This window comes from Artibeus jamaicensis, unplaced genomic scaffold, assembly GCF_021234435.1.
Source record: "Artibeus jamaicensis isolate MK-2021 breed Jamaican fruit bat unplaced genomic scaffold, CSHL_Jam_final contig_64, whole genome shotgun sequence".
NCBI classification, from domain to species: Eukaryota; Metazoa; Chordata; class Mammalia; order Chiroptera; family Phyllostomidae; genus Artibeus; species Artibeus jamaicensis.
In genome coordinates this window covers 6,447,556-6,462,814 of record NW_026521911.1, presented here as the reverse complement: position 1 = coordinate 6,462,814, position 15,259 = coordinate 6,447,556, and the positions used below count along the sequence as shown (strand labels likewise).

Genomic DNA, 15,259 nt, shown 5'->3' with positions numbered 1-15,259 from the left:
AATTATAAGTCACTAATAATCATTGAGGACTAACTACTACAAGTCAGATATTATTATCCCCATTTTTCAATGAGGAAACTGAGACTTGGAAGTGAAGGGACTCACCCAGGATTATACAGCTGGAAAGCTTTATACTTCAAGAGTCTCCGGCTCTGTGAAGCTTTTTCTGACCCCTTCTTTCAGTTCCTTCCCCAGAGAAAACTGAACAGAACAATACTGACCAGAACCTCCTTCATTTCATCATGAACCCTCTTGGGCTTCTGTCATTCCCTAGGGACACTCAGCATGGCACTGACCCACTCCTGGGCCTCCACTCTAGACCTTGTGCCCCTCGGGGCCACATCTCATCTGTGGCTGGGCCCCAGTCCCCCAAACTTCTACCTCCCGTGATCCTTGACCTGAGGGGCGAGTCAGTACCTCCCATGAGCATTTGAACAGCCTCAGTCCTCATCCCAGTCACCCCTTGAATTTGTATTTCCAGGAGTGGGGCCAAGGTATATGCTGAAAAAACTCTTTCGGTAATTCTGATACACATCCCTGGTTAAGAAGTACTGATTTGCTAGAGAGGTTCTCAAACTTTGATGTGTATCATTACCACCCAAGGTGCTTGTCAAAAACACGGATAGATGCTGAGGCCCCACTGAGAGTCTCCTGAACAGCATTCCTGGGGAGCGCATTTTAACAGGCTCCCAGGTGACTTGCACACACAGCCAAGAGCAAGAAATACAGTCAGGGTAATCCCTTCATTTAACAGCTGAGAAAATAAAGGCAGAGTCCTCCAGTGACACCCCAGGTCACACCGCTGGTCGGTAGATCGGGACAGTATAGCGAATGGAGTGGATGGTTTTTAATAATTTTGACTCTCCCCTTCAATGTGCCTTTTTAAGAAATTAACTTCATCAATATTCTCCACACAAATCCAAAGGCTTCTTTTTCTAGGTTCTGTACTTCTTCAATGACCAATGAAACTAAAATAGCAACAGAATAGAAAAACATGAAGGATGATTACCTTGGAAGAAAAGAAAAATTGTTACCAAAAAGGAGATTTGACTACTGTAATGACAGGTCTTCAGAAGTAGGTTAGTTTAAATAATTCACAGTTTTGATAAAGATTCTCCTTACCGCTGCCTCTAGTACTTAACAAACCCCCAGAAGTGACAAGTCCAATTTCAGTGTATGGCCAAGGTGACAGGCAAACATCCCCAGGACCAGAGCCCTGGAGAGTCTGAAGACTTGGGTTCTAATGCCTCCTTTGAACAAGTCGCTCCACACGTCTAGTGTCTGTCTCCTCGTGAATGACATGCAGGAGATTGAACCGAATCATGGAGGGCACGTTCTCTGTCAGCCGCCAAGGCTACATGAGTTTGTGGGTTGTCACCACCCCTAACCCTGAACTCTCTACCCCAGGCATCACGGTAGACAAGTCCGGCCTGATTTACTTTGTGGACGGCACCATGATCAGACGCATCGATCAGAATGGGGTCATCTCCACCCTCCTGGGCTCCAACGACCTTACCTCGGCACGGCCCCTCAGCTGTGACTCCATCATGGATATTTCCCAGGTAAGGAGAAAGCTTCCTCCAACAGGCCCCTGCGTCTGGGTGTGCACGCCTGTCCTCTCCTTCATCTTCCTACCACACAGGCCTTTAGGAGCACACTCCTGGTGCTGGGTCTGTGAGGGATGCTCAGGGCACTAAGATGAGTAGGGTGCAGCTCTGTGCTCTGGGAGCTCACCATCAGGGGTGACAGGTAGGTGACAGAGAGAAGCTGCTCCAGTAAGAAATCTGGCCTGGGAAGCCTCAAAGACAGCAGAGATTCACAGTGCAAGTTTAAATCCACAGCCACCTGACTTGCCTCTTTGGAAATATAGCTACTTAGACATTATCTGTCCTTTTTCTAGATGGTAAGCTGCAGGAGGACAGGCATCCTGTCCATCTTTTCCTCTACTGTAAGCAGGGTGTCTGGTACACAATGGGAACACAGCCCGTGTTTGATGATTTAGTCACTGATGGACTGATGGATGGGTTCCTGACTTTGCCGCTCACTGGCTGAATAACTTTAGATAAGTTTCCCAGGTCCTTCGATCCTCGTTGTTCACATCCATAGAATAGCAGGGTTGCTTTAGGAATACGTGAAACAGTGCTCACGAGTCTCCTAGCACTTTTTGGCACGTCAGAGATGATCAATAAACAGAAGTTTTAGTGCACAGTTCCTCAAAGGAGGTGACATTTGTGCCAGGTGTTGAAGGTTGAATAGGGTTTGCTGTGGCAGAGAAAAGCAGAGGCATTTCATACAAAGGAAACAGTGTGTGCAAAGGTACAAAGATGCTAACGGGCCTGGTATGTTCAAGGAACATTGGAAAGTTGAATGCCTGTGCGTAGAGATCTTGAAATAGCGGCAGGCGTTGAAACAGGAAGCGTGTTTAGGGTCCGTGGGTGAAGGAACTTACCGTTCTACCCCAAAGACCTTTGATCTCAGCAGGTGGGCACCAGGAACCTAGGGTAGACCAGAGGAAGACAGAACAACGGGCTGTTCAGCATGCCTTTAATTTACCCCGCGCGGACTTGGTGAGGGATGTGTCCGTTATTACTAGAGTTATTATTAAGGCCTGGCCGGCGCGACCGCACTGAACACCCATCTTGCCAATGTGAGCAAAACCGAGGAAACGAGACGCCTGAGTTATGATAAATGGCACATAGGTGTCGGCAGTAGCCACACGCAGCTTGTCAAACCCGCTCCCTTCTAGAGTAGCCTGCACACAGGCCCTTTTCCACCCCTGAGGCTCAGCAGGCAGCTGAGGCTGGGAGGCCTCACTGGCCACACCCACCTCTGTCGCCGATGTGCCACGGAGCCCCTCTCCCAGACCCCCTCTCCTAGAGCCCTTAGCTGCCGCCAGCAGCCCCAGCACCCATGTCCTGTCCCTGGCGGATGCTCGTATGATTTCCCTCTGCACCAGCTAATGTGGCTGTCACACTCCAGCATGAAATCTGGTCTCCACCGTTCATCTTTCCAGTTTGGCAGCTTACCCTTGCTGGCTGGAGAGCTTCCCTCTCCCGTCTGTGAGCAAGTTAGAGTTGCTCAGGCAGGAAGCAGCCAGGGCCCGCGGATATGAGTACAAGTATATGCAATTCTCAGAGCGGGCCCTCCACCAGCCAGCACCGGCTGCTGAAAATTCTCAATCCACTCATTGGAAAGTGGTTTGACTTTAGATGGAGGTACTGCCAAGCAGCCAGATCAAAGGCTTGGTAGACAAACTGGCATGTAACAGAGGGGTTGAAATCCCACACTTTGGTTCAGGAATCCTGGACAAGAAATCTGTGTCCCTAGTCCTCACTACTCTTGTCTAAGCATGGAATTCTTTCCACCGAACCCCCCAGACACAGGCATATATTTTTATACACACACAGTGGCAAGTGGTACCAGCTTTTGTTCTCAGAGCCGCCTCTGTTACAAACTCCCAGCTACCTTACTGTCCACAGGGAATAGGAAGGGAAGCCAGAGAACTCAGAACACAGCTCAGAGGCAAGAGTTGGGGCAGAAGCAAGGAACTCAGACCAGTTCCTGTGTGAGGAGATGAAGACCACACCCCAGGAGAAACTAGAGGCAGGCACAGAGTGCAGACGAGACAGAAGGCGTCACCTGTTCAAAACAGGAGGTTAGTTCTCAGCGCTGCAAACTGTGGCCACCACAGGCAAAGAGGATAACTCTACTTATGGTGCAAAATGATTTCCTGAGGACTTATAATGTGCCGGCCACTATTAGAAATGGGGATGCAAAGTACTATGTCACTGTTCTTATTAGCTGTCATAATAATCCCAACAGGTAGATATTTTCTTCCCATTTTACAGATCAAGACACTGAGGCTTGGTGACACAAATGCAGTTATAAATGCAGAGCCCTGCCCTTGGCTCCACCAGGGATTGGAAATGAGTTTTTTTTAATCAAATCATGTATATCAATGCCTAGCATGGTGCCTGCCAGCTAGCAGTAGGCTGTGAATATTCATTCTCTTTATAATTTACAAAGAATTGCCTTGTACATCGTCTTGTTTGATTCTCGCAATTACTTTATTTAATATTTATCACCTGCATTTACATATGAGGAAAGCAGTTCAAAGTGTTTAAGTCCTTGAATAAGATTACACCTGCAGTAATCGTAGAACTGAGAGAGGAAGTGAGATGTCCTGGCCCCAGGTAGCTCAGTCTCTCAGTGCCATCCACAGCCACGTATTTGTTCATTCATCTGACAGTCCATTTTTGAAAGCAAGTAACTCTGTAACAAGGCAGCCAGTTCAAAGTGCTTTCATAAAGACAGAATGCTCGGGAGGACAGGAGAGCGGGGGTCCCGTGCCACTTCGGGGCCATGGAGCGGGGAGCTGGAGGGACCACGGAGAGGACGCGTGCCATTCCTTTCCATTTGGGTGATGGGGAAGTAGGTTGCAGTGTGACCATCACCAGTAGGGAGGTGAGGTCAGAGAAACTCGGGCTCTCGGTCTGGTCTGGAACGCCACACAGGCCCTGCGGCAGCAGGGACGGGCTCCAAGAGCACTGCTCCCTCTCTCCCAGGCGCCTCTGCACACCTGGGTGTAGAGGAGAGCCCAGGAAAGCACTGGCTCTTCCCTTCCTTCCCCCTTCCCTCCCCTCCTCCCCCCTCACCCATCAGGGAGCCATCTTTTCATCACAATGACAGGCAGAAAGGTCTGGGCAAGCAGGTCCCCAAGGTGCCACAGGACCAGAGGGCATAAAATATTTAGCAGCTAGTGTTGACAAGAAATGGGTTTTAGGAAATTGAAAATTCCCCTGTCACTTTAGAGTAAACTGTGTTCTTGATGCAGCGGAAGGCTGCCAGGCCTCTGCGCTCCAGAGAGCACTGGCTGGCGGGGGGCTCTGCCTTGCCGCAGGCTCCCCTGTTCTGTGGGGACGGAGAGGCCCAGGCTGGGAGGGAGGGGACAGGAAGACTTCAGGAAGCAGGGCCTGAGGACCCTGCGGGGAAGACATGAGAAAGGACCCATCTCATAAGTGTGCAATTCACTAGGGTTTCCTGTCACACTTGTAAACTGCCACATGTACCTGGTAGGAAATACAAAAAGTTAAAAGTAACAAAGAAGAAAGTTAAAATTACCTCTAATCCTAATGTGGTTAATATCTCGGTGTATATCCCTCAAGCTTTTCCTCTTCCCGCTATCCATATCCATCTAATTTGTGTGTTTTCCCCCAATTCGATCACAAACACACTGTACTTATAGTTCTGTAACCTGTTCTTTCCACGTAATACGTGGCAAACGGTTTCTGATGTCATTCAGTGTCATTTATAACATCATTTGTGACTGCTCCACAGAGTGTTCTGACTGATGGGTGCACTAAATGTACAGTCATTTATTCAGCCAAATCTCACTGGGCATTTTAGTTGGTTCCAATGTTTCACCATTATCAACAATGGCTGTGATAAATACCCCCGTAGACAATGCTGTACAAGATGAAATTCCTGGAAGAGAAATTTCTTATCTGAAGGTATACATGTGTTTAAACAAGCCCAAATTAGACCAAATGCCGACAGTTTGTGGGGGGCTCAGGGACCTGAGCTGATGGATCCCTAGGGGTCAGGTAGACAAATCAGCTGAAGGCAGCACCTGTCACCACTTCCTGCCCATGTGCAGTTGGCCGGACCTCTCAGGGACACAGTGGGAAGGGGCTTCCCTTAGTGCCAGCTCCTCCCAGTGCAAAATACCCAGTAATCCAGCCTCCGTGTCCACTCAACAAAGCATTCCTCGCCTCACCCACACCTGGCAGCTGCCATCCCTGTGTGCCCACCTGCAGACTCACCATGGTCCCTGTCAGCTTCCCAGACTGGCTCAGAGGAGACTCAGACATGGAAGCAGGACCTCTGAACCCTGTCCTTCCCGTTGCGGGCTCCGTCAACCCCTTCCGGGAGCACCTGTTCTCCACGTTCCCACATACCGGTATCTAGAGCAGGGCTCTGCAGACCTCAGTGTCACCCAGGGATTTTTGTAAATGCAGATTCTGGTTCAGTAGGTTTGGGTGAGACCAGCTGTCCTGCATTTCCAACCAGCTCCCAGGGAATGCCAGTGCTGCTGGCCAGGTGGTCACACTGGAAGGAGAGAGAATCCGGCTGTGATTTCCAGCCGCATGTTACAGTCACCCAGGAAGCTTTTGAAGCCATGCCAGGGCCCAGGGCCCAGGGCCCAGGCCCCATAACCAAGGCTGTAATTTAATTGACCAGAGGTGGGATTTGAGCACAGCACATTCTAAAATCACTGCAGGTAATTTGAACATGCGGTGTGGCCAAATCTGAGAATCACTGGTCTGGAACCATGTCAGACAGAGGCCATGGTTATTTTGTCTTTACATCCCAGCACCTAGCCACATGTTAATCCATGAACTCAAGAATTGAGAGGTCATCTTTCATATAAAAATATTCCCAACATGTGAGTTCGGAAGAGTTTCTCTTAAGCCTCTGGGCAACACCTCCCCCAGCCTCCAGACTCGCTCTGCCCTCCCTTCCCACCCGCACAGCATCCGCTGCCGTTATCTGTGCACTTATTTGCGCGGCAGGTGCTTCGTACCACAGTCATTCCTACTTCACAGGTGTGAATACTGAGACTCAGGGAGACAAGGGAACCTCCCAAGGTCATGAGTAGTGGGGCTAGGATATGAACCCAAGCCTGTCTGACTCCAAAGTCTGTTTTTCTGCCTACTTTTTTTGTGCATCTTTGCTTTTGTTTGTTGTTGTTCTTCGTGTTTTGTCAATCTAATGCAGAACATGAGATATCTCAGTGGTAGCTTTGCATGGTTTCACTCTGACCAGGGGCCTGATACCTGTTGTTGAAGACAGGCTGTTACAAGGACCAGGCAGGCCTGCGTGTGAAGGCACTTGGGACACTGCTACAGACGACGTGGGGTGTGGGGTGATCAGCACCTTGCCAGGCATTTGAGTGTTGGTGTCTCCATTGTCAGGTTCGCTTGGAATGGCCCACAGACTTAGCCATCAACCCGATGGACAACTCTCTCTATGTCCTGGACAACAACGTGGTCCTGCAAATCTCTGAAAATCACCAGGTGCGCATTGTCGCCGGGAGGCCCATGCACTGCCAGGTCCCTGGCATCGACCACTTCCTGCTGAGCAAGGTGGCCATCCATGCAACCCTGGAGTCCGCCACCGCCTTGGCTGTCTCCCACAACGGTGTCTTGTATATCGCGGAGACTGATGAGAAGAAGATCAACCGAATCAGGCAGGTCACCACCAGCGGAGAGATCTCACTAGTTGCCGGAGCCCCCAGTGGCTGTGACTGTAAGAATGATGCCAACTGTGATTGTTTCTCTGGAGATGATGGTTATGCCAAGGATGCTAAGCTGAATACCCCATCTTCCTTAGCTGTGTGTGCTGACGGGGAACTCTATGTGGCTGACCTTGGGAACATCCGAATTCGTTTTATCAGGAAGAACAAGCCCTTCCTCAACACCCAGAACATGTATGAGCTGTCCTCACCAATAGACCAGGAGCTCTACCTGTTTGATACCAGTGGCAAGCACCTATACACCCAAAGCCTGCCCACAGGAGATTACTTATACAACTTCACCTACACTGGGGACGGTGACATCACACTCATCACAGACAACAATGGCAACATGGTGAATGTCCGCCGAGACTCTACTGGCATGCCTGTCTGGCTGGTGGTCCCAGATGGCCAGGTGTACTGGGTGACTATGGGCACCAACAGTGCCCTCAGGAGTGTGACCACACAAGGACACGAGTTGGCCATGATGACATACCATGGCAACTCCGGCCTTCTGGCAACTAAAAGCAATGAAAATGGATGGACAACATTTTACGAGTAAGTATCAAGCAAGGCCATTTAATGGATTTGTTTTATGACGTGTGTTGTAGGACTAGAGGTGAATTGGTGGAGTGCTAATTTGGGGCACAAGCCATTATCTATGACATGTTCTGCATGTTCATATTTCAGATGGCTGCTTCTAGGAAGGAGCGTGGTTAGTGGGACAGTCATGAGCTCAGAGGAGTTGGGCTTGAACCCCAGCTCTCCCATGGGCTTAATCTCTCAAGGCCTTGGTTTCCACATCTGTAAAATGGAAACAAGGAGTACCTTCCCAACATACCACATAGAGGTGACGTAGATGAAAACTACTGGATAGAGAGCTAGCATCTCCACAAACATGGCCACGGGGAAAGGGACAGTTCCGTGTGGATGAATTGTCCACATATTCAAAGCTCAGATCTTCAACTGTAACATTTTTTTTACTTGAACCATTTTGCATGGAACTTGTAAAGTGCTTTATGTGCCTTTCTTCTCAAACACATTTTACAGATACAAAGAAATTTTTTATGAGTCAAGGTCATTAATAAGGAACACCCACAATTATTGCATATTTTGCTATAATATGAAGATAGCTTCAAGAAAGTGAGGCAGTGAGGATACAGAACCCTTCACCCCTGCCCAAAATGATTCTAAACGTTCTTGTATTAGCTCCCGTGTCTAAGTGGCATGGTTTTACTGTTTCCTCCCTCAACATGGCCCTGTTGTGTCGCTGTTTGTTTCCGCAGTGGGCACCCCGCCCCCGCCCCCACCAGCAGCTCACTTCCCTTCTCTCCATCCAGGATAGGGCTTCTTCAGTGGCGTGGTCTGAGAACCAGAGTTTAGTTTATTCCAATCCTATTCAAAATCAAAGGTATGTGAGGTGTTCCTCTCAGGCCTGGTTTAATCAATGGACTTTGTAATAATTCTTCTAGTTTGATTTTAAGCTTCTTTTTGAGGTCTTAGTCATATTCCAGAAAACCAAGACAGCTGAACACGTGACCATTGGGTAAGGATGCAGAAGGTGAGGGAGGGACTAGCCTTGTTCCGCATCGGGTATGGGCTCGCGACCACATTATTGCATTTAATCCTCACGGCAGCTCCGGAAAATGGGTGATATTATCGGTTTTATAGAAGCTGAAACAATGCTCAGGGAGGCTCATCTGTCTGCAGTCACACAGTGAGAACATGGCAGGACCGGGGTCGCGCCCAGTGGGTCTGATGCCAGGGCTCGGCTTGTGCTCTTCCAGCCCTCCCTGCTGCCTGCTGCTGTTTACTAATCCCAAATGAACCTGAGTCTCTGAACCGTGAATTCTTCTTCAGCTTGATCAAGCATCAGTTTCTCACAGTCCTAGAATCCAAAGGAAAAGGATCTGTAATAGACTTTTAAATACAATTTGCACCCAAAAATGTCACAGCAATTTGTACAAAGTTCACTGGCTGAATTCCTTTCTCCAAACAAGGGCCTTGTTAATTATAAAGAAAAGACAAAGATCCAGGAAAACAGCAATTATCTTGATTAACTCATTGAAATGGAAATACGCTAAATAATTCAATTTTCCCCCCATTGCCCCATGGAAGTCTCTTGTACATTATTTAGCTAATACAGGGGTCTCTTTGTGAGAGCAAGTTGGTGTGCTCAGCCAGTTCCCCAGGTCACCCTCCAACCCCACGCTGCACGCTCACCCATCCCCACAGCTACCACTCTCTCTCCCACCCTGAAATCGAAAACCAGTTCTTACAGCCCTACCAGATAAGGTCCCATTTTCCCTCCCTGGCTGAAACATGCAGCCAGAGGGGATATTTTATTAGAAAGGAAAAGCTAGTACAGTTGCTTTTCATAAAATTGTATTTGGAATTCCAAAGTATCCACTAAATAGCATTACCCGGTAGTGGAAGATAAAAGCCCTAAAATAAAAATAGAAACTCACTTTTTGGGGGGCCAGGCTGTTTCCTATTTAATGTTCACAGCAGCCTCAGACAGTAGAAATTATCAGCCACACTCCTTACAGATGAACAGACCCAGGTACAGAGAGATTAGGGGACTCCTGTGTCTAAATCAGCTGTGAGCTCACGGCAGAGCCACAACACAGATCTGTGTTCTTACAGCTCCTCAGACTGGGTTCACTTTAGGTTCTTTGTGACTCATCTGTATGACAGCGATAAAAATAGTATCTATTTCACAGGGATAGTCTGAGGTTCAAAATTTCAAAGAGATGAATATGGAAAACTCAATTTCTTCTTATTCATCATAAATATTAATATAACTCTGTCGTTATTATTGTTAATTTTTTTCAAGCGGTATGAGTGGCAGTACCAGTAATTGCGGAAATGTTGTTTGGTCATGAAAGATGTTACCTGGGGGGCTGCTGCAAGTAAACTAATCAAAGACAAAAGTTGTAATTGAAGTGGGTGGGGGATTAGAGGTGAGTCCAGAAGAGCAGGATCAAGTGTCCCGGCTCAGGGATCAGAACTAGGGAAAGGGTCAGGTGCCCGAGAAGTCCAGCATGGGCTGGGGAAAGGCAAGCAGGGTGGGTCAAGGAAAAATGGTTCCGCTCGATTGTGAACAGAGGGAGGGGACCAGGCAGCCCTTCCTCTGGGTGATAGCCGTGTTGCTCAGGAGCAGGCTGGCTGGCTTCCAGACCAAGTCTCAACCAGGCAGAAGTTATGTCTGCTTTATACCCCACTTCAGGGCCATTGTGAAGATCAAAAGAAAACTAAATAAATACTTACAGTAAAAATACTTTGCCAACTATGAAGCTCCTAAGAAGTAAAGGTGCGATATTATTATGGTGTTTCTGAACATAGATTTGGACAGGTGTTGCCAATGCACCGTTATTCCAGTGGACTTTCTACTTTCGGCTCCATGAGGCAGCTTAGTGCATTCCAACCCAAATGCTCAAATATCTGTTTTTAAAAAATGAGTCCAAGCTTGCCTGTGACATGGGCCATTACTGAAACAAATTTTAAGTTGGCTTTATTGATCTCTCAACAGATTAAATAATACATGTAACATAAATATCACATACTTCAGAGCAACTTAAAGAGTTCACAGTCTGGGGAATCAAGGTTCTCTCGGCCCACAGATCTGCCGGTAGAAAACTTCAAAGGAATCTGTAATGCAACCTTTATCTCCAGTGTGCGGCATCATTAATTTCAGACTCGGGCTCCAGGGCAGATGGCATTTGACGGCAAAGGAAATGGCCGGATAAGCGTGAAGCAGGTTCCAAAACCGGCCTGCTGAGTAGGCATGAGTGATCCGTCTCCCCGAGTCTGGTGGCGGGAAGTGGCTCTGGCAGCCCAGGACAGCCCCTTTTGGAGTTATCCTCACACTAACACCTCTGAGACCCTAACTAATAAGCTTAGGGCTTGCCACCTAGTTGGTGCTCAGTAAATATTTTATGAATGAAGTGTAAATTCAGGAGGGGAAGGGGATCAAAAAGGGAAGAAAAAAGTGATGTAGTAAAAAAAATACTAGATTCGAATCCCAGCTTCAGCACTGTCGTTGCTCCCAGCAGGACTTAGAATTCAACTCAGAAGGTTCAAATGGAGAGCGTTGGCTGCTTGGGTTTTGCTGCAGATGTAAGAGCTACAAAGAGCATGTTTCCAACCTTACAAAGACAATAAACCAGACAAATGGCAAATTCGTGAGTTTTCCCTGAATTCCTTCTCTGAGGTCCCAGGGTAATAAACTGACCAAATCCAAGGGGAAATAGACTCCTAAAGAGAAAGACATGAGAGCTAGCTTACCTGGGTACAGGCAACCAGTTTGCAGTAAGAAGAGTTTGGCTAGGGTGGTTAGCAAATTTATAAAGGCTAAGTGTATGCTGGGGGAGAATATGAAGCATCTGGAGGCTGCAGAAATTGGGAGGATCCACGTTCTCTTCAGAACTTTCTCCTTAAACTCCACCAGCTAGACTCTCAGAAAAGAGCAGGGAAAGATTTAAGAAAGTGTCCCTTTTAGAACACCTGGGGAAGGTGTGCAGCAGGTACTGAAGAAGGGGCACAGATGTCTGCCTGCTCTACCCAAGTTCTTCTCACCTTACTCCTATATGAAAAAAAAAAAAAAAAACCTTAATCGGTGGTGTGAAGGGCAACTAACACTGTTCTACTTGGATACTGGTGAAACTCATTGCAGATGAACAAGGGAATAGAACACTTTGGAGCCTCCTGGGGTGGGGAGTCCTTGGAGATGGGCCCAGAATTACAGCCTGAAAAGAGGCAGGAGCACTGAAGAGGCCACACTCCTGAGACTCAGGGACATATGGGTGTATATGACTGAGGCTCACTCAGAGCCATAGAGAACTCTGTCCAGCTCATGAACCTTACCACTGGCTGAGAAGCCAACCACCACAACCAGAAGCAGAACAGTGCTGGGAAGGAGGTAAGATAGGGACAAGAGCATGGGAAGAGACCCTCTCTGGTGAGCAGCACAAACAGGGCACCTAAAGCTGAAGATGGAGTCAATGTTCAGGAGAAAAAATAGTTTTACACCCTAAACACAAGGTGGTTAGAGGAATTTTAAAGCCCGTAATGCACTAAGTTTAGCCACAGAAACAATAATTATCAAAGCCAGTCCAAATCCTAACTGAAGGAGCTCATTCACCCTCACTAAAGTCCTAGCAGAAGGGAACTCATACCCATCTTCAGACATAAAACCCGTTACCCCAATTTCTACTGTGCTACACGAGATGTGATACTTTCAACTGAACGTACAAAAATGCCCCCCAAAGGCAAAATACTCCCAAGAGACAAAGGAATCATCAGAACCACACTTCCTTATGACACAGAGATTTAAACTCTTTCAGGGATTTTAAAATAACTATAATTATGTTACAACCTGTAATGAAAAAGGTGAACAATATATAAGATCAGGGACTTCTGGCCAAGATGGAGGCATAGGTAGACATACTGTGCCTCCTCACACAGCCAAAATTAAGGACGACAAAAATTTAGAAACAAAAAAGCACCCAGAACTGACAGAAAATTGAACTGTATGCAAGTCCAACAATCATCTAGACCAGTAAGAGGGGTAGAGTTGGCGGCCAGCAGAGGGGTCACAGCAGGAAAAAGCAGTGGCTTGCAGACCCGGACATGCAGGTAGCGGCTGGCAGACCCTAGGTATGGGGTGGCAATGGGCAGACCCAGTGAGGCACACAAGGTGGTTGGCTGACCATGGTCACACATTTGCATACAGATAAACCAGGCGAAAATGGGCAGCAAGACAGACAGTGAAACCCAGGACCCCAGGGATGGGAAATAAAGCCTAAAAGCACCGATTGAAAACACTTGTGGGGGTTGAGATGCCAAGAGAGACTCCAAGCCTCACAGGAGAGTTCGTTGGAGAGACCCACAGGGTCCTAGAACGTACACAAGCCCACCCACTCAGGAACCAACACCAGAAGGGCCCAATTTGCTTATGGGAAGTGACAGAAGGAACTGAAATCCAAGAGAGAGTGGAGCAAGTGCCATTGTCCCTCTCTGACCCCGCCCTCACATACAGCATCACAACCCAGCCACCTGGGTTGCTCCACCCTGGTGAACACCTAAGGCTCCTCCCCCTCATACTTAACAGGTGTGACTAGATCAAAAAAAAAAAAAAAAGGCTCAAAGGGAAGAACAGATCAAAGCCCCAGAGCCAATACATCTAAGCAACCAAGAGATAGCCAACCTATTAGATGCACAGTTCAAAGCACTGGTGATCAGGATGCTCACAGAATTGGTTGATTTTGGTGGCAAATTACATGAAAAATGAAAGCTACAATAAGTGAAATGAAGGAAAATGCACAGGGAACCAATAGTGATGGGAAGAAAACTGGGACTCAAACCAATGGAGTGGACAAGAAGGAGGAAAGAAACAACCAAACACAAAAGAAGGAACAAGAATTCAAAAAAATGAGGAGAGGTTTAGGAACCTCCAGGACATCTTTAAATGCTCCAACATCCAAATTATAGGAGTCTCAGAAAGGGAAGAGGAAGAGCAACAAATGAAAAACTTATTTGAACAAATAATAAAGGAGAACTTTCCCAATCTGGCAAAGGAAATAGACTTCCAGGAAGTCCAGAAGCTCAGAGTCCCAAAGAAGTTGGACCCAAGGAGGAACACACCAAGGCACAACATAATTACATTACCCAAGATTAAAATGAAGGAGAGAATCCTAGAAGCAGCAAGAGATAAGGGGACAGTCACCTACAAAGAAGTCCCCATCAGACTGTCAGCGGATTTTTCAAAAGAGACCTTACAGGCAAAAAGGGGCTGGAGAGAATTATTCCAGGTCATGAAAGGCAAGGACCTACATCCAAGATTGCTCTATCCAGCAAAGCTTTCATTTAGAATGGAAGGGCAGATAAAGTGCTTCTCAGATAAGGTCAAGTTGAAGGAGTTCATCATCACCAAGCCCTTATCATATGAAATGTTAAAGGGACTTATATAAAAAAAAGATAAAAAATATGAACAGTAAAAAAACAGTTATTAACAACCACAGCTAAAGCAAAAGCAATCTAAGCAAACAAATAGACCAGGAACAGAACCACAGAATGGAGATCACATGGAGGAGTGGAGATCAACAGGGGAGTGGGAGGAGGAGAGAGGAAGAAAAGGTAGAGAGAATAAGTAGCATAGATGATAGGTAGAAAATAGACAGGGGGAAGGCAAGAATAGTATGGGAAATGTAGAAGCTAAAGAACTTGTGACACATGGACATGAACTAAAGGGGAGAATGTGGGTGGGAGGGGGTGTGTAGGGTGCAAGGAAGTGAAGGGGGTGGGAAATGGGACAACTGTAATAGCATAATCAATAAAATATATTTAAAAATATATCAGATGGATAATTTCAGCAGAAAAAATGGAAACTGTAAGAGAATAAAATGGAAGTGCTAGAAATGAAAAACACAGTCACAGAGGCAACGAGTGCCTGTGATGGGCTTATCATAGACCTGACACAGCTGAGGAAGAAGAGGGGGCAATAAAGTTACCCAGTTCCTCAAACAGTGACCCTGATGTTGGACAATTCAACTGAACAAACTGCCCTGGCTATCAAAAGACTAGATCAGGTTCACTTTAGATTTAACAGAAGTATTTCTAGTCCCTATTTATGTATAATTCAAGTCATTTGAATTGAGGCTGCTTTTTGGATATCTGCTTATCCGCTAGTGATACAAGTTCCAAGTGGTCAAGACCTACGTACAGGATCTATTTTGCTTTATTTTGTAACGCTTTATTGAGATGTAATGCACATATAATAATATAGCACCCATTTTTAAACATTCAAAATTATAATTATAGTACAAGTACCTGACTGGTATGGCTCAGTTGGTTGGTCATCATCCCACAAAGTGAAAGGTCGCTGGTTTGATTCCCGATCAGGGCACATGTCTGGGTTGCATATTCAGTCCCAGTCAGGTGCGTACAAGAGGGAACCAATCGATG

General features: G+C 46.9%; 1 protein-coding gene across 1 annotated transcript in view; it reads left to right on the top strand.

Moving 5' to 3' along the window:
- TENM4 (teneurin transmembrane protein 4) overlaps positions 1–15,259 on the top strand; it is a 725,358-nt gene that overhangs the window by 680,699 nt on the left and 29,400 nt on the right. The window contains exons 25-26 of the mRNA XM_037138546.2: positions 1,408–1,562; positions 6,975–7,852. Of these exons, the coding sequence (XP_036994441.2) occupies positions 1,408–1,562; positions 6,975–7,852 (1,033 nt within the window). The remainder of the gene's footprint in view (positions 1–1,407; positions 1,563–6,974; positions 7,853–15,259) is intronic.